A 19,487-nucleotide genomic window follows, 5' to 3' on the forward strand; every position below is an offset into this window, starting at 1 on the left:
CATGAATAGATTTTGTTTTTCCCTTCTGATGGGCATTTATTTTATTTAATCACTTCTAACTCTAAATGTGTAGTTACTGTCACTAAAGCAAGATTATACACTTATTAAACGTAGTTGTTTAGGAATAAAATAGTCCAGTTTCACTACTCCCATATAATATAGGGCCCTGTATCTTATACTATTCTTGTCTAATCCATGAAGACTTTTTAGGAAATATAGCACAAGACATTAGAAATTGCTTTGCAGACAAAGAAACAGATTTTATTAATACTGCATGCTCACCTCAAATGTGTGTTATTGACAGGTCTAGTATAATATCCTCCTAAGTTCAGCAATGAAAGTTTTTGGTTTTTTGTTTTGTTTTTCGAGACAGGGTTTCTTTCTGTAGTCCTGACTGTCCTGGAACTAACTCTGTAGACCAGGCTGGCCTCAAACTCATAGAGATCCACCTCCCTCTGCCTCCCGAGTGCTGGGATTAAAGGCGTGCACCACCACCACCCAGCACAGCAATGAAAGTTTAAAGTACCTGACTTATTTTATAATAAGAGATTCTTTCCAAATTCTTATTAAAAGTATAAAACTTTATTAGTTTCCATATACTAAATCTACTAGCAAAGTGAACACTTTTCTCCATCTTTTGACTTCACATAGTAGAATATATGATATGTAAGGTCATCTATGCATAAGGACTTAGCTCCTTAGCTAACATACATCCAGTTGGTAATATAAAGGTAGGTTTATATATACCTCGTACTCAGTGAGTATTCCAAGAAAAGTTAAGCATTTACATTAGTCACATGATTGTTGCTTTAGTGAAATGCCACTTACATACATATATACAGACTCCGGTATGTAGATTCAGAAAGACCATTGATGTGTCCAGAGAACCATTGGAAGTGATCATTAATCCTTTTTATTGCTCATAGGGAGCTGGGATGCACTTTGCTTTCTACTGAATGACTTCAGTTCATATTCAGGAAAGTTATTTATTAACAGCTTCGTTGAATTAGTGAAACGAAAAGTCCCAATCTTGTTTTATAAATGACATTTCTTTATTGTAGTTTGAAAATTAATTCTGTATTTTATCCTTTGCCTTTCGTTTAGTGATTTCTTAGTGCCGGACTACTTAAACCAGGAGCAAGAAGAGACTCTTGTTCAGTATGATCTTGGAGAACACACTTTTGAAAGCAACTCTTCTGTTCAAATGCCTGTGATTTCACAGGTCTCCTCAACCCAGAATTGTGAAAGCTCTTTCCCCTTGGGGTCTCTTGGTGGGCTTGCAGAAAAGGAGGAGGAGGTGCAAGAGCAACCAGAGACCAGTGCTCATGCTGAGGCCCCCAGAGAAGACCCCCCTAAGTCAGAGCTGGCTTCTATAACTGTCGAGTGATTCTGTGATGTGGCCGCCTCGGGTTTGGTTTTTGGAAAGTGCCTGTGCTTGGTCTTATATGTTTAAATTTAATTTTTCAAACAAAGAAGAGTTCCCTTTGTAAGCCCTGAAATTGGAGGGTTGCTTTGTTTTGATTTTTTCATAGCTGAGAGATTGCTTCTGTATGTGTACAATAAGGTAGCATTGAAACAGAACATAAACTCTGAGACTTAAGGAAAAGCAGCTGATTGCAAATGTGGCAGTTCTTCCTCCCATTGTTAAAGGTGGGCAGCAGCAGATACAGAAGAAAGCAGGTTGTTGTTGACCTTCCTGAGATGAGAGGGCTCATTGGAAGTTTCTAAACAGAATTTGACAATGCCTAAGTAAATGTTTACTCCTAGATGCAGGGTGTTATAAACCCTGTAGTTTTGGAAGTATTTATGGTAATTTTTTTTCAAATGAAGGTAAATAACTTTTGAAATCCAGCATATTCTTTTTTTAAGCCATTATGAATTTTCATGGTGAAAAATTGGTATCGGGCAGGCATTTCCTGTACCTTTATAGTACCACTCCAAAGGCTAAGAGGTGTGACTGAGAGGAGTCAGGCTGTGCATGGAGTAGCCAGGGTGCAGAATGAGGTATGTATACCCCAGCTTTATAGGAATTGTTTTAATACTGTTTTTCTTACTAGAATGAATGTTTACCTGGCCTTTGAATGCTGATACCTGACTAACTAGGACATTGCCCAGATTAAGTGTCCTCTTGTCCCATCAACAGTACTTTCACTTGCATATACTATTGTGCTGCCATATAAAAGAAAAATATTGAAGATATTCTATATTTTATATATAGGTTTATGTATTGTTGGGGATGTTTATGCTGTACTGTTTTGGACAAAATAAAAGAATTCTGTTTTGAGGCTACATTCTTAACCCAATTAAGATTGTTTACAAGATCACATATGACAACAGTACATTGTCCTTATTCTGAAATATTTTGAGGTATTGCCAAGTTTGTTAAAAACTGTTATAGTTTTCACAGGATGTAAGCAATAATGTGAAAGATAAAAGGTTGTAAATGATCACCTGTGACTCAGAAATTGGGGGAGGGACATGTTGTAAAGATTAAAATCTAAAAACTTTGCTACTCAAATGATGAAATTTATATAGTAGTCTAGATTGGGATATACTTTTTTTTTAATCTGGTGCCATCAAAGCCTCTTTGATCTGAAATATTCATGAGTCCGTGAATAATAAACTTTTGAGTAATTTTTCTATATAGAAAATCACCTTAAGGTTCATCATTATGATTGCTCCTGATGGGGTTAGAAAATAGAAACAACATATGTTTTTTGTTTGACGTTGAATACTTTATTCTGTTTTGTGACAGGATCATATGTAGCCCAGGCTGGCCCAGAACTCATGATCCTCTTGCCTCAGTTCCCCGACAGCCCTTGCTAGCATGATATATTATAGACACATGTCACCACAATCAAACTATAGTTCTTAGTCAGAAACATGATCTGAATTTTATTCCAATGCCAGACCTTACTTTTTACATTATAGTAACTTGTTTCTTTAAAGTTTATTAATTCTGCAGTTTAATTTCTCTCTTTCCCTGTCTCTCTTTGTGCATATTCTCCTACCTTATTTCTACTTTTTTCTTAATCTCAGTATTGAGAATTGAACCGGAGACCTTATCCATTATTTGCACATGGTCATTCACTGAGATACAACCCTAGCCTTTATTTCCAGTTCTTCATCTGACTCAGGAGCTCATTTGCTCCCCAGCATAAGTGTGTGACTTTCAGAAAAATCAACTAGGAATGTCAGTAATTTTTATTTTAATGTCATATATGATCTTTTAAACTGTGCCTACTAATAGAGGAATTCTAAAACTCATATTAGAACCCTATTTTAAGTATGGTAAGGACTAGGTTAAATTATGATCAGAAATTACGGTTTGGGTTCCAAGTTTTGTTTTTATTCTGTTAAGAGTCAGAAAAAAAGAAAAGGAAGAAAGAAATAAGAATCAACCAGAGATGAGCTGTTGAAGAATTCTTTTCAGATTCCTTGGTTGAAAGTGTTTCGGTCTACCCTATCTTGAGAATTGTTGAGTTAGGACGTCCCTGGCAGTCCCTGTGAAGGACACTCCTCACTGTGGATTTTCATTGCTGATGACAAATCTTGTAGCCATCCTCTATGAGTGATCTGAATATACCATGAAAACACATACGGTTAGTTGCCCACTGCCCAAATCTTTTTTTATAAAGGTGCCTGACCAGTGTTTAATATAAAGTGATACGAAGGCCTTTTTCTGTTCCATTAAGACTCCACATTTGTGAGGACATTTGTCTATGGGCCTGTTATAGGAAACACAGCTGCAAGAGATAATTGTATATATAGTAACATTTAAGGTTTATTTAAAGTTGATATAAGAGAGGAATGCCTAGATGTATACTTTTCACCAGAATATATGGAAAACATTGTGAAGAGGTGAAGCCGATCACGATCCCTTCCATAGAAGCCACCAGGGTAGCTAAACAGAAAAGCATCCTTTATTAAAGGATATCTATCTTTTGTAAGGCCTAAGGGTAACTTTGTGATATTTAAAGGGCTTAACTTTTAGTATGCAGGATAAATTACTTTTTAAAAAGCTTTTTAAAAAGCATTTGCTTTTTAAAAAGCATTTTATACAAGAAAAGCTTTTGTTTTCAGTTTTTTCCCAACTACCAAACAGAAAGGATGTGCTTTAGAAAGAAAGTTTTTGCCGTGATATTGGGTCTAGCTGCTCTTGTCACACTTTACATTTCCAAATTCTGGCCTTGGGAGCTTCGCATCAGTGATTCTGCTGACACAAGGACAAAGGTGACAGTGGCTTTCACTTTGTGCATTTAAAATCTTTAGTGTTGCTATCCACAGATGTGTTTCAGTGACTTTCTCTTAATCGGCCATTTTAAATAATCCCAATTTTTATTTCAAGTAACTGCAATTCATTATATTGCTAGGTCACGTTTTTTTTTTTTTTGTTTGTTTGTTTTGTTTTTTTTTTGGTGGGGGTTGGTTTTAAGTTTACAATTTTGTTAAAACAAAATTAACTAAAATGTCTAAGTGGCCTCATTTTGGTCTTATGAACATTCTAACACCCTTAAATAGGTTCCATGTTAAGATACATGCCCTTTGTTATTAAAGACCAACAAACAAAAATACTTGTATTTTGTTAAAATGTTTTATAAAATCAACTGAAGTGGTCAGTGCCTCTGATGTGCTGAGACATTGGTAACCCAGTTACTGGCTAAACTGCTGAGCCAGGCTCTCCTCTTCTAGAAACTCAGCCCGTTCCTTTGGAAGCTCTGTTAAGTCGTTCACTCCTTTCAAAAACAAAAAAAACCAAAAAACTCCTACTTTATTCTCTTAATCTGATAGGATCCACTTAGGCAGTTAGTGACGTCTGTATAGATTTTCAGAATCAGCTTTAGTCTGTTAGCTTTGAATTTCCTATAAGGTACATTACCATACAGTGTTATGGTAGATGGCAATTCTCTACTAGTGTCACAGAGAATTGTTTCTTAGGATGACAAATGAACAGTCCTGATATTTTAACTGAGGAGATTGTGATTTGTGGAGTAATGACCAGGCAGATTGGAAACTTCCATTGGTACTGCATCACTCACCTGCCAAAAGGGCCTTAAAACTCTGAAGTGCACAGCTGAGTGACAGAGTGATTTCCGAGTTCTTAACTAGGGGTGGGGGAAGGAATCAGGGAAGTTCACACATGGAACAAGCAGCCCAGAGGTGGGGGAGGAAAATGGGTTTTCACGGTAAGTTGTTGACATCGGATGCTTTTTCTATTTTGATAGTTACAAAGAGGATGTGTAGAAGCCAGGAAGCAGTGGAACAAAGTTGAGGAAGCAGAGACTTTATTGTCACTAAACTCGGGTATTAAGTGAGGTCATTAAAATTAATACTTTAATTTTTGTTTATGCTAGTATTTATCTCTCAGTGTCATTTTTGACAGAATGTGGTGACATGGAATATTTTTATTTGAAAAATCCTCACAAAGCAATTTGCCAAAATGGTAATGGTTCAGATAAACAGTGAAGTAGAAATGAGCCAGTCCTCATACAGGCTGGGAACAGGCTATGGGTATCACATTCTGGATTACACAGAGATTAAGATTTTTGCTGTGGCCCAGAAGAGTTGAACTGTGAACAGAATGGTAACCAGCTACCACCAGGAGTTGCACTTTTTATTTGTTAGTTTGTACTAAAGTGATGTTAGATGTTTCCCCTATATCATCATTCTGTTTTTATGATAGAAAAGGATAGTTCCATGATTTTGGAAATAGTTGCTGTAGCAATTTGAGACAGTGTGTTGGAACCTTGGCTTTGGCAGTATCTGAGCAGCAGGAGCCTTCCCTTGTTTCCGTGACTGAATAAGACCCAGGCCAGCACCAGTGGACACAGGCTTCCTGTGCACATAAATTTACAAAGAACTTAGTTCAGACCATAATTGAAAACATGAAAGTTAATGATTTTATTAATTGAAAATCGAAATAAAAAATTAAAGAAAAGTTTAAAATTCAGTTTTTTATTTTATTGTAGTGCCTAGTTTATAAAGTCAAATCCTTGATTTCTTTCTCTCTTAAGTTAATCAAGTTTATTAAGCCTAAAGCCCAGGGCTCAGTTGTGATGACTTACTGGTAAAACCACTGATAATCATTTAAGGAGCTATAGTGTCGTGACTTTTACTAAACTCCTTTGTTTTCTCACATGCCAGTTTGACCATACCTAGAGCTTGAAAACTCATCCTGGGAGTGAATGTTGGTTACCACATTGCATCAGCTGCTGAGGAGTCAGCCTCCTGTTGTGTCTTTTCTGTGACAAGTGTGTGAGTGTGCTGTCTCTGGGTTTGTCATTTTAGGTAGTAGTTTTCAGCTGACAGATGTTATGGAAGGTCTCTCCTACTGAGAGTACATTGATTTGGAAAGTTGCACTGCTTTTCTGTTCCCTGGAGTAACTGGCATCGGGTGTTTAGAAGTGAGATCATAAACTTTGTTGTTTTACTTATACAAAATGATGGCTTCTGATGCTTGCATTTGAGGTATTGTTTAAAGAAATAGCAGTCCTTGATTGGGTAGAATTTGGCTTTGACCCAAGTTCCAGTGATGTATTTAGTTTGCTGATACGGGTGTGTCCTGTTGCATCAGCTAGATATTGCCTGCCTCTTTGTTAGGCACCCTTGTGGCACCTTATGTTCAACCTGAAGGATGGTATGTGGCCTCTTTGTGCCTCTGCTGTCTTTTCAAAAGCCATTTTATAAAAATCTTAGGTAGCCTATTTTAATATTTAAATATATATATTTGTGAAAGATACTTTTAGAACAGACCTTTTTTTTAACATTAAAATTCCCGTATTCCCATTTTTAAGAGTAAACTAAAGCTTTTCCAGGCTTAGGAAGTATGTTTTTTCAGAGCTGTAATAAGAAAGTCAGACTGAGGTGAGAAACCGGAAAGTTCAGTGATAGGGAAAAGATGTCTGCTGAGGGGAGACAAATTTAAAAGTGAAAATAATTGCTTTGATGGGACATGAATTTTTAAAATAAAATTGTGGGTTTTGTTTCTGTAATTTCATATTTGCTGCTACAGTAGCTCACTATTTTACAGGCAGGGCTAATATATAAATCTGGCTCCATTTAAAAGCTGGGGTCTTTTCTGATAGAAGCAGCTTAGAAAGAGACTGCACCTGCCTGCCAACCAGCGGCGGCAGGTGTCCATGTAGCTGATGCATGCTTTAATATTTGCCTGTAGCTGGCAGCCCGGAGGTCAGGGAAGCTTCCTACCCTGCCAGCTAGAGCAGTGCGGCTCTTGGGGAACTGGCACCTGTGAAACAGGCCCAAGAGGGGACTTGTGAGGAGAAACTGTGGATGGAGTTAGACGGATGGCTGTTTCCGTGTCCCTGCCCCTCTCCCAGAACAGTACTCCATCCCCAGTTCACCAGCTCTGTACCAGCCGTCATCGTCATCGCATTCAAGTTTAGCTTTACTTGGTGACAGTGGCCATAGCTAAAGTACTTGGCATGTTTGACTTCCTACAATAACAAAATGGTCTTAAATTTTGTTTTGTTTGATTTCCTTAAAAAATGTATACAGTGTCATAACTTCACATTTTATATACTAGTATCTGACTATTAGTATTTTACAGAAACCATGGTTCTTGGTGACTACATATATATATATATTTTTGTGACTTTTTTGTAAACTAAGTGCCGTTTCAACGTTACAATCATTTTTAGAGTTATTGTAATCAATGTGAATATCATGTTTTTTCAAATCTGTTCTGAGCCTAGTGTTTGCTTTGTGAACATATGTGTATTGTATATATTCTGTATAGTTAATACTGTACTGAAATATTAGCTTGTTTGATATGAGAAAAGTATGTATTGAGTACCTTTTTGCTAGCCTGATTGCTTAATCTTTTTTAAAAAAGATTTAAAAAAAATTTTTTTTAAATCTTTAAACTGGCCTTTATTACATGGTCACAAATAAAGTTGCAGTTAGAAGGGATGCACAGGGAAAAATTAGTCTTGAGTGTCTTTGGATAGAAACATGAGACTAAGACTTGTTTTTTGTTTTTCCTCATTAAAATAACTTACTGGTGTTTTATGAAATAAGTTTTTCTGCTGTTGTCATTGACTGTTGGCTAGAAGGAGGAACTGGTTATTGAGTGTGTGCAGACTAGAGACTGTGACAGTGAACAGCATCTGTCGGTGCTCCAGAGTACAGACCCTATCACACCAGGCTCAGGCCCAGGCGGGAAACGTAAAGAGGGCAGTTGGGGAAGCCATCAGGTCTGGGAGCTAGGAGCCAGGATTCTGGATAAAGCTACTCACTGGATGGTGGGTTGCCTCTTTTTTTTTTTTTTTTTTTTCTGAAATTTCCTATTAATATATATTTAATATTGACTAGATAGAGACACATTGCTGCCATTTCAGTGGTGACTGATGAATGGAGTCAGACAGGTGGGAAATAGGAAAGCAGCTCGTTGCAGAAGTCGTGTGCCTGTGCAAGCGTGAAAGGGACCGCAGAAGAAAGACTGTTCAGCTCAGCCAGCCAGGGCCATTTTAGTCAGTTGGGTCCAGAGGCAGGTTTTAAGAAGTGCTTTGGTAGTGGGCATCTTTTTTTTTTTTTTTTTTTTTTTTTTGGTTTTTCGAGACAGGGTTTCTCTGTGTAGCTTTGCGCCTTTCCTGGGACTCACTTGGTAGCCCAGGCTGGCCTCGAACTCACAGAGATCCGCCGGCCTCTGCCTCCCGAGTGCTGGGATTAAAGGCGTGCGCCACCACCGCCCGGCGGTAGTGGGCATCTTTAACAAGTTTATCCAATGTCTAAGGTCAGCAAACTGGTTCCTTGGCATCCTGAGCCATAAATGATAGGGCAGAGGAAAGATTCAAAATGATACTAAAAGCAGTAACCAAAGACACCTCTTCTAAATTAGTTAGGATAAAATTAATAACTTGAGCCTTCTCTGTTATGAACAAGAAAGTTTATTCTAAGAAATAAACAGAGAAAGCAAATTATAAACATACTAAACTTTAAAGGAGGGGAGGTGTACATAAATCTAGCCTCAGAATTTAATGTGATTTTTTTTTATATCAATAAACTTCACAAATGTGAGAACAGAGGTAAGTGTGTTTGATCTAGAAGCACTCCTTCCTGCAGACTGCTCTGTGACCAGAGTTGGAACCCGCCTGGACAAGAAGAGCTGCTCTTGCGGCCGCTCCTGTTCCCTTCGGTTCTGATTAGCGTACTTAAATATTAAAGTATTTGTACTTCATAAATAGGAACAGATCATTGCAGAGGCCATGAGCAGAGTTGGCAGAACTTCCACGCAGGACCCCCCATTTGTCAGTCCCTGCCTAATTTTTCCCACGGTCATGGTTTTAGCCGCCTTTTTTTTTTTTTTTTTTTTTTGAGACAGGGTTTCTCTGTGTAGCTTTGGAGCCTGTCCTGGAACTCACTCTAGCCTACGCTGACCTTGAACTCACGGAGATCCGCCTGCCTCTGCTCCTGAGTGCTGGGATTAAAGGCATGTGCCCCCACCGCCTGGCTTAGCTGCTTTTTTACACGTAAAAATTACTAGCAGTGTACAGCAGGCCCTAAGACAACACTGCATTCTAGCGATAGAAGAAGAAAAAGTCACCATCTCCTCATACAAGGAACAGGCCCTTCTTTGCTTGCTTTGTATTTACACCCCACTCCGAGTTTCCCTTCTGTTTCTGTTTGAAGCATTGACTTCCTTTCCAGCGTCTCTGGCTGTTTGGGAGACTTTACTGTACTACCTTTACAGTATGACGTGGTACCTTTGGCTTTCTCCCCAGTCCCCAATCCTAGGTCCTTTTGCTAGATTTACTGGAAGTCATTTACTGAATGAGTAAGTCTCATTTACCAGAGAACTTGAAAACTTGGGCAGGATCAATACTCGCCCGCCCACGTCCATGCACAGCTAGTGTGCAGCCAGCCTCGGGAGTCATCTAGAGATCATCCATTGGGAAGTTGCTGTAGGAGACAACCAAATAAAGAGCCCAGACTCTAGATTAAATTGGGGGCAAAGGCAGAAATGCTGTCTCGGTGATCCATACATATGTACATAGTAGGATCCTGCAGTAGAACTCTGTTTTACAGCGGGCTGGCCCTGAACTCACTGTAACGTAGACTGGCCTTTAATCCTTAGGACAGCTGCTCTTGGCCTGGTCAGCGGTATCTCGAACTTCCTATAACCCCGTGTGTGCAGTTTTCCTCCTACTCTCGAATGGGATTTCCTTCCTTTAACAGAATGTTCGGGATTTTCATTACTTGTCATTGACAACCGCCCTACTCACCTATGGGTTGCGGGCCCTTGGCTGACTGGATGAACCCTCCATCTTTTGGAGGCAGTGGCTTCAGAAATGAAAAAAAAGACCAGAGGAACACCAAAAAAGGCTGGAAATTGGAGGAGCACCCTGACTGAAGGGACAAGGAAGAGTATGGGGAGGAGCTAGCACTTCAGTGGCTCTTGAGAAAGGGGTTTGTATAGACGAAGAAGGGAGAGTGCTTCAGTGAAGGGAATTGAGGAGAGGAGGATTGTGTTAAAAGCTTGGCAGGGGCCAAGCCAGAGACATTGTGAGGAGCTCCCAACACCTACTCAGAATCCCAGCACCTAGGAGTTCAGTGCTGGCCTGGGACTTTCTGAGGCCCTGTCTCAAAAAAAGAAGGAAGAATAGAACTGTGTTTGGTAGGAAGACTGATAACATTAAGTGAGCAAAGGCCAGGGTCAGAACTCTGTAGAAAGGTTAAGAACAAGATCTGAGAGAAGACAGGCTTTGGTGAGTCCCTCGGAGTTCAACTTAGAACCTAACAGACGGTGAGAGAAGAGCTGCCAGAGAAGCAGCAGCTTAGGGGGTGCCAGAAAAGTGGGCTTGAGCATGAGTGCAAGTCTGGTCCTCAGCAGTGAGGAGTACCTGCTATGTCCATTCCACTGCTCAGGGAAACTGTCCAAAATAAAGCAAAGTAAGAAAGAATGAGTTCTGACTGGGAAACTGCAAGGGGACCACGGCACAGCTTAGAGCTAGAGTGCACGCTCACATGCCAGCGCCCCCAGGTGTGATCCCCATCGCTGCCGGTCAGAGGATGAGCTTGCATCGGGCTGAGGAGTGTCCCTCCTTAGAACGGCTGTGCAACGTTTAGCTTGTTATCAATGGACTTGCTTTCTAGCAGAATTCATCTGCTGAGCCAAGTTCATGCGATTGGGTATTCCAGGCATTCTCTGTGGTTTGTAAGTCATCTGCTGATAAGCATTGGACAACCCAAAAAACAGGTGTGGTGTTGGGCATGCAAGCTGGAGTCATCCTGGGATGATGGGGAGCAGGGACAACAATTAAAAAAAAAAAAGGTGGAGGGGGGAGGATATGTGCTGAAGGAAAACATGTTGGTAGGCTGAGGGAGGTCAGGTGACGAAAGGAGCGTTAACTAAAGTCCCTAAGGAGGAGATAAAGGCAGCCAGCTTTAATCTGTGACCAGGAAGGTAGGCATCAGAACAAAAGCTAAAAGCAGACATTGCCGAAGAGATTGAGAATATGAAACAGAATGACAGTGGGAGTTGGTTTCCAGACTCCCATGTCTTCCTGCACAGATTCAGAAGCTTGTTCTCCTGAGAACAAGCCACTAAGTTTACTCAGTCAGGCACTTACAGCATTACAGGCTTAGTTTTTTGAAGAGCCGAACCTTGTTCTCAATATCGAATTTTTTTGTTTTACCAGCATTAAAATGTCATTTAAAATACTCTGCAGGCTGGGGATATGCTCAGTTCTAGAGTAGCATGGTCAGGGCAAGACTTCTGCATGTCAAACATATGCCTTGGTACAGGACCAATGGCTAAGTAAACCCGACTGCTAGTCCCAGAATGCACACGTGTGCATCCCTCCCGAGCCTGCGCTCCCCTCATCCAGTGGACATGAAGCAGCTTTGTACAGCAAGTTGACCTGACTGCCTGGGAAGAGCTGCAAAGGACTGAGGTTCAAGCAGGAGACTGACTCTGTAAGTTGAACATTGCTCCACGTCCCCAGGCCATGCTGCCACACTTGTGGATTCTCTAGAGCTGGGGTCCACAACATCCCACTTATGTGTGACTCTGGAGAATTCCAACCTACCATGTGGGCAAACTCATATAATGGGTTTCCACAGATTTACTTTGGACTGAACTGCATACTGTAAGGATCCCATAATCACATCTTCACACACTTCCATGTGTACATGTAATAATTCTCTCCGTGACAAGTAGCCAGAACTGAGGAAGAAGGGCCGCCCTAATTGAGTCCTCCCATGGCCTGGCAGTGCTGCTGAACTGTTATTAGGCCCATGCAAGGCCCCCCTCACAGGTCAGACTGTGATGGGACACTGCCGCAGTCCCTGGACCAAAAGCCTTAACCAAGCCTCAGATCAGTCCACACCTAGTGAGTCCGTCCGTCCTTTCTCAGGGTTCCCCATGCAGTCATCTGCAGCACGCTTTCCAGTCACACTTCCACTTTGCCTTTGGCTCTAAGTGCCTACATGAGTTAAGCATTCCACAATGTGCTCTCCCTCCACCAGGACCCTCCTGCCCAGTCCTTTCTTGCCCCTGCTTCTAGTATGTGCTGTGGGTGTTAAGAGTTCCCACTGGCAGCGGGGAGAATGAGCAGGGCAAACACCAAGCAGCTCTTCTGCCCAACTCCCCTCTGTGGGCAGAGGGAACCTGCACAGCTCAGTCCTGATGGCTCCAGGGTCCTGGGGTGTGGCCTTCTGCCTGGTACCTGCGGAGGCCGGAAGAAGGCATTCAGTCTCCTAGAACTGGAATTACAGATGGTTGTGAGCTGTCATGTGGGTGCTGGGAATTGAACCTGGGTCCTCTGGAAGAGCAGCCAGTGCTGTTAACTGCTGAGCCATCTCTCCAGCCCTTAATTAACATACTAGTTGCACAAAATAGTGACTTTACTGTAACATTTGCACATATGAATATGCCTTGTTCATTGTCACAATTTCTCATTCTCCCTTTATCTCACCTCCATACATCCCTCTCCCTGGCCCATAATAGTCTCTGTTTTAAGGGCATCTTATTTTTCTTTTCAAATGTAAAGATACATGTCCTTTTAATCTAAAGTATATCCTGATTCCATCTGTGATTGGTTGGTTTCCATGCTGAGGATAGAACCCAGAGCCACCAGCATGCTAGACACTACCAATGAGCTAGCTAGTCCACAGACTCCAATACTTGTCTTTTGGGAATAAGTTATTTTGCTTAACATCATACCCATCCTTTTTTTCCCCCTCTTTTTCTTTCTTTTTGGTTTTTTGAGACAGGGTTTCTCTGTTTAACAGCTCTGTCTGTCCTGGAACTCTGTAGACCAGACTGGCCTCGAACTCACAGAAATCTACCCGCCTCTGCCTCCCAAGTGCTGGGATTAAAGGTGTGCACCACCAAACCCGGCGCCCATTTTCTTGCAAATGACAGGATCTCATTCATTTTCTTTATCCATTCATCTGTAGATAGGCACTCAAGCTGATTTTACAACTTGGCTATTGTGGGTCATACTGCAGTAGACAAGTGTTTGGGTTGATTGGATTACTCTGGATGTTCCCAGAAGTGGTATAACTGGATCATAGGGTGGGTCATTTAGTTTTCTTGAGAAGCTTCCACACTGACATCAAGCAGGATCACAGGATCTCTTGCATCATCACCAGAATTTGCTGTCTGTTCATCACCATTATGACTGGTGTCAAGTGGAATACCAATGTAGTTTTGACTTGCATTTCCCTGACAGCTAAAGATACAGTAGCATTTTCCCCATATATATTGGCCATTTGTGATCCCTTGAGAAGTATCTCTTCAGGTCATTTGGGCATTTTAAAAGTCTGGTCTACCCACCACTTTTTTGTCAAGTATTTTGATTACCTTATGGTAGCTATTAGCCTGATAAGATGAAGAGCTGGCAGAATTTCAGTCAGGAGACTGGGTCCAGCATGAGAGTCACACTCTTCCTTATGCCTCTCTTTCATTATTTTGGAGTTAATGACTACCGCAGTGGTTGGAAAAGAGGCATGGTACCTGGTAAGAAATCAGTAAGTGTCCTGGAGGGTCCTGGTGGAGGGAGAGCAAGCACACTCTTAGAGCCAAGGTGACAGCGTGGAGAACATGGACCACAGTCACAGAATCAACAAAAAGATGTATAGCCGACTGATATGACTTAGAGACTGCAACAGGAGAATCATTGAAGCCCAGGAGTTCCAAGAGCAGTCTGGGAGTGTAATCAGGACCTGTCTCAAAGGGGTGAGGAGAGACCATTGTGAACCTCAGCATACTCCTACTTGTCAATCATTTGATCTCTCTGCAGTGAAGACACCCCAGTTATTCACAAGCAGTCAGGCTCCTCCTGGTTCTTGCATGCTCTTTGAAGACCTCAGTATGAGGAATGATGCCAGAAATGATGCAGGACCTTAGCTTACATGTGCATGCACCAAGTCCTCAGCTTCCCTAGTACCTGATGTAAACAGAAAGGCTAGAAAAGCAGGCCTAAAGGTGTTAGGTTTACTTAACCTTAGAGAAGAAATGCTTTAGGGAATGGATGTTTCCAAATCCTGTAAAGGGGATGAGATCCAAGCTCTGCCCAACCTGACCTGAGGAGCCCTTCCAGGCTGGCCATAAGAGAAAAATGAAGGGCCCCTTCAATGGCTCAGTGGGTAAAGGTATTTTCTGCCAAACTTGACAATCAGAGTTCTGTCCCTGTGACCCACGTGATGGAAGGAGAGAGCTGATCCTGCAAGTTGTCTGATTACCTGTGTGCTGGGGCACATCACTTGCCACACACATCCCAAATAAAAATGTACTTTAAAAAGGACTTGCTGATGGGGGCAGATACAGAGACCCACAGCCGAACATTAGGCTGAGAGAGAACCTGAACTGGAGATATCCATAGGGTGCTCCCCTTGGAGCTCAGGGGAACCCCTCGAAAGATGGGGAGGAAGAATTATAAGAGCCAGAGGGGTCAAGGATATCAGAAGAACACAGCCACAGGTCTCACAGAGACTGAAGTGACAGTCACAGAGCCTACATGGGTCTGCGCTAGGTCCTCTGCATGTATGTTATGGTTGTTAGCTTGGTGTTTTTGTGGGACTCCTAACAGTGGGAAGGGGGGCATCTCTGACTTTCCTCTGCTTTTGAGACCCTGTTCCTCATACTGGGTTGCCTTGTCTAGCCTTGATATGAGGAGGCTTGGTGCCTAGTTTTACTGTGATTTGTTATGCCATGTTACGCTGATGTCCCTGGGAGGCCTTTTCTCAAGGGAAACAAAGGAGGAGTTGATGGGGGAGGTGGGGACTGGAGGAAAGGGAAACTGCCTTCAGATGTATTGAAAAATAAATACATAAGAAAATAAAATTTAAAAAGAGTGCTTAATTCCCCATAGCTGCGACCATGCACCCCGCTTCCCTTGGCCTCTCACAGACTTGCTCCAACCTAGGCATCAGCTGAGGAAGCCTGTATCTTGTTTGTTTTGAGACAGCACCTCACATGTAGCCCTGGCTGGCCTGGAATGTGGGCTGGTATCAAACACATAAGAAAGATCCACCTTCCTTTGCATCCCGAGGGCTGGAATTAAAGATGTATGCTACCATGTCGGCCTGAAGCTTGTGTTTTCCACCCTTAACTGTCTCTGTCACAGCGGTGAAGCCCCCGCCACATGGCCAGTGCTGGCAGTCCAGTCCAAGAGCTCAGGAGTCGTTTGGGGTCTTCAGAGGAGTCTGCCAGTTTCTCTGTTGTGCTGGAAACAGCGATGGTCACACGTCAGGGCTGAGCTCACGGCATAGGAAAGCCAACACAGCCAGTCCTGGAAGGCCACCTTGACAATGGCGTGCAAGCCCAATGTCGCTCTTTATGGGAAAACAGGTGGTCAACATCTGTGCCTGCTAAGACCGCGTCATAATTGCGCGGGAGGAGGCTGGTGAGAGCTGCCCAAAGCTTCCGCTGAGCCTCCCGCTGCCCTGGCCACTAACCATACGTAATGAAGTGTGTGAGCACCCCCTACTGTTCTCATCTGGAATTAACTGCAAGGTAGGAACCAAAGTCAAACCGAACGTTCTGTATTTGTCCTTACAGAGTGTTTAAAATTCCATCAAAAAGTTTCTGTTGAAGCACCTAATGAGCTTGTACAAACTGTTAGCCACTTGAGATTTTTTTCAAAGTCCCTTAATAACAAAATGGAATTGTTTTGGTTTTTACTCCATTACCCCAGTTCCACAAATATCCTTGGTTCTTAGGTATTTCTACCACCCTCCCACACCCCGCCCCATGATCAATGTGTAGACCTCTGAGAGCAAGAAACCTGGCAAAGGGGTTGCCCTAGGTGCAGTGGCACCCCACCTCGGCCCCGGCTGTTTCTGACCATCTTTCCCGGCAGGCCTGGCTCAAGGCAGAGCTACCTGCATGGTGGCCTCCGTTCCCTTTGCAGAAGCATCTCACCAGGCCATGCTGTTTTCCACACAAGCCCAGGGCTCAGGGGAGGATGGTGAGGGGCAGGGGCTAGTCCTGAACTTCAAGATGGAACATGGTGTTCTGCTGCCCACAGCCAAGACCTCAAGGAAACATTTCTCCATCCACACTCCCCCAGGCAGGGTAGTAAGAGAAAGCAGATGGCTTGGCCCCTGAGAAAGGGAAATGCCCAGGGGCTACTGGAGGTGGCCAAAAAATGGGAATGGGAAAGGTTTGGAAATGGAGCCAAGGCAGGCCAGCTAGTGAAAGTTCCTTTTAGCCTTTTCCACATGTGCCTCAGCCAGTGAATTTATTACCTGGCAAGAGAGTTCTGGCAATTTAGAGCTCCAGGTGGACAGGGCCTTGGCTCCGGAAAGGGGCAGAACTCTGCCATTCCCTGGGCAGCTACAGAACCACCCCACACACACACACTGAGAAACGCTGAGCAGGGCATTTACAGGGCATCTCTGGGCCTGCTGCTCCCGCGTGGTGGGAATGGTTGGTCCACTTAATGGCTGTGTGGAGAGTGAAGGAGGGCTGTGTACAAGGTCATTGCCACATACTGGCTGTGTGGAGAGTGAAGAAAGGCTGTGTACGAGGCCCTCAGCACATGCCACTGGTTGTGCCTGCCACTTACACTGTTCAGCAGATGAGCTCAGACCTTGTCCATCTCCACTCGGCAGAGCACACAGAGACCCTAGTCCCATCTGACAAGGGCAGGAGTGCCGAGTGGAAACACTCCATCCGAGAAGCAAGAAGCGTGTCTACTCTTCTGACTTAAGCCTTTCCAAGTCTCCCCAGGAGGCTGGCCCCAGGGACCTTCAGTTCAAGGCTCTTTCCCACTGAGATGGAGGATAGTTTTCTTCCATTTCTAAAAGGGTGGCCTAGCAGTTAGCCCGGGAAATACTTCACACTGAAGATCTGGAGGGTTGGGTACAGTCAGCGAGATGGCTCAGCCCGGAAGGGCAATTGCCACCAAGTTTGAGGATTGAACTTGCCCTCCGGCTTCCTCACATCAGCCTGACAGCCTATATCAAGTGCCTTCGGTCGGTCCCAGTCCCAGTCCCAGTCGGCACCATGCTGAGTTCATGAACGAATTCTTTCCTCCTCTGCCGTGGCTTATATGAATAGTTTGCTGTTTCGTTTTGTTTTGCTTACGTGTTTCTAACAGATTTCTTTTCCTAGACTAAATCTGTATGCCCGTGCTGTCTTGTAGACTGTCTAGCCATGACCCTCTAAGAGGGCCAAGGTGCACTCTCCTTGTGAGCTGGCCTCTGAGTGTACTTCTGTCGCGGGGACCTCTGCCTTCCCTTGGAGGACCTGCTCATTGCCTCTACCCCTGCACACCGTGTCATTGGAGTTCTGGCTAGGCCAGGACTGAAGAATTCCCCTGTTGAGTTAAGCAGGACCATATGGAGGGGCGGAAAGCTGTCATGGAGAGGAGCTACTCTGGATCACGGGTGTGGCGGGGGGAAGCTATGATATAACCTCCAAGGCGATGTTTAGGGGAAGCCTGTGAGCTAAGAGGAAGGGAAAGTTGAGCTCACACCCCAGGAAATCAGGCCCTCCTGATGGAAGATGCTGAGACAACGGAACAACCAGACAAGGGAGCCTGTCCACCTCCGCCTGGAAACACTGGCTTTTTAGGAAATGAAGGGAGGCGAGTGGAAAGGGCAGGCGGCGAGCAGGCAGCTGCAGGCACGGGGTTATGGGACTAGAATGGAGAGGTGGGGAACGGGACCAGGCTCGCTGAAACCCCGAATTAGGGGGTCTCCATTCAATTCTGTCTTCCCTGCAGGCCTACAAACCCAGCTTGCCGTCAGGGTCACATACACGTCTGTTCGGGGCAGGATGGCCGAAGGTCATTCTGTGTGCAGCAGGGCTGCCTGCCCCTTATGTCCCTCATTGCACTGTCTCTGTTGTGAGCCCAAAGGAGTCATCTCAGAGCAGAGCTGGGCCATGGCTCTCACTGGTACTTGCTGGCAGTGGGATTGCAAACACCTATGCCCCAACCCGCACCTGACAAAGCTGCTTATCCCTCTGTGGAAGAGCAGCTCGGTCCATCCCTTAGGGGAGTCCAAGATCTAAAACCGGGTGAGAACTAGACTATTCTTACTATGGAGTTTGGTCTCATCATTCCCAGTGGTATTAAGTAGCTTCCCAGACCCTCTTGCTGGTTGCCACCCAAAGGAACCCCACTCCAGTGACCTGGCCTGAGATGCCTGTTCATTCCACCTCCCACCCAACATCCTTACTTGGCAAACTGAGGTGGTTACAAAGCTATTAACTATCAGTAACTGGACCCCTATTCTACTGGCTGGCAAAGTCAGAGGAAGGGGTGTGTGTGACCGGCCTAGAGCAAGCCCCAGCTTAGAAAATGAGCCTCCTGGGGGCTTCATGCCTGGAAAAACAGTTCCCAAATGCTGGTCCACACCTCTCAGCTACCCTGAGGCAGTTTCTCTGGCATACAGGAAAAAAAAAAAAAAAGAGGGCCCCTAAGTTAAATCCTTTAGAAGACTTTTGTACTAAGAGTATGAGGCATCTTTACTCTGTATTACAGTTTCCTTTCTTCGTGGAGCAGTGGTAGTATGTAAACACACCAAGAACATGCTGGAGGGGACATTTGTGTCAGCACTGTAGACAGTGTGGGGCTTCCGAGTGCAGGCCCTGGAGCTGCATCACCAGGGTTCAGATCCTTGTCCTCTTCCCTCTAAGTGTGGGCTTTGGGAAGGTCATCTAAAGTCCTGGTCCCCTGGGGTTCTCTGTAAAATGGGGATGGCGGAGCACTGTTGTGGGAGCACTGTTGTGAGGGCTCAGCAAGATTCCATCGTTAAGAAGCCAGCATGGGCACACACTTGGAATCCCAGCACTTGTGAGTCAGAGGCAGGAGGACTGGAGTTCCAGGCCAGGTCCATAGCAAGACCCCAGCCCAAAGAAGAAGAAGGAGAAACTTAGAGGAGCTGCCATACTTCATTACGTTCTGGATTCTCCTGTCATTTTACAGCTCCAAGAAAATCCACTGCCTAAGGTTCACCGGTTGGGAGAACCCATTTCCTTTACATGGGGTTGTGGGTGGACAACACGCAGACTC

General features: G+C 43.9%; 1 protein-coding gene across 8 annotated transcripts in view; it reads left to right on the forward strand.

Annotated features, from left to right (window-relative positions):
* The window catches only part of Zbtb44 (zinc finger and BTB domain containing 44), a 62,189-nt gene extending 54,153 nt beyond the window's left edge, over positions 1-8,036 (forward strand). For 7 of the 8 annotated variants that reach the window (XM_052755686.1, XM_052755647.1, XM_052755676.1 and 4 more), the window contains one exon: positions 1,105-8,036. In XM_052755686.1, the coding sequence (XP_052611646.1) occupies positions 1,105-1,387 (283 nt within the window). In that variant the 3' untranslated portion in view covers positions 1,388-8,036. The remainder of the gene's footprint in view (positions 1-1,104) is intronic. The other variant, XM_052755668.1, reaches the window with a different exon arrangement.
* The last annotated feature ends 11,451 nt before the right edge of the window (positions 8,037-19,487 follow it).

The sequence above is a fragment of the Peromyscus californicus genome, unplaced genomic scaffold (genome assembly GCF_007827085.1).
Source record: "Peromyscus californicus insignis strain IS unplaced genomic scaffold, ASM782708v3 Scaffold_11__1_contigs__length_118956290, whole genome shotgun sequence".
NCBI classification, from domain to species: domain Eukaryota; kingdom Metazoa; phylum Chordata; class Mammalia; order Rodentia; family Cricetidae; genus Peromyscus; species Peromyscus californicus.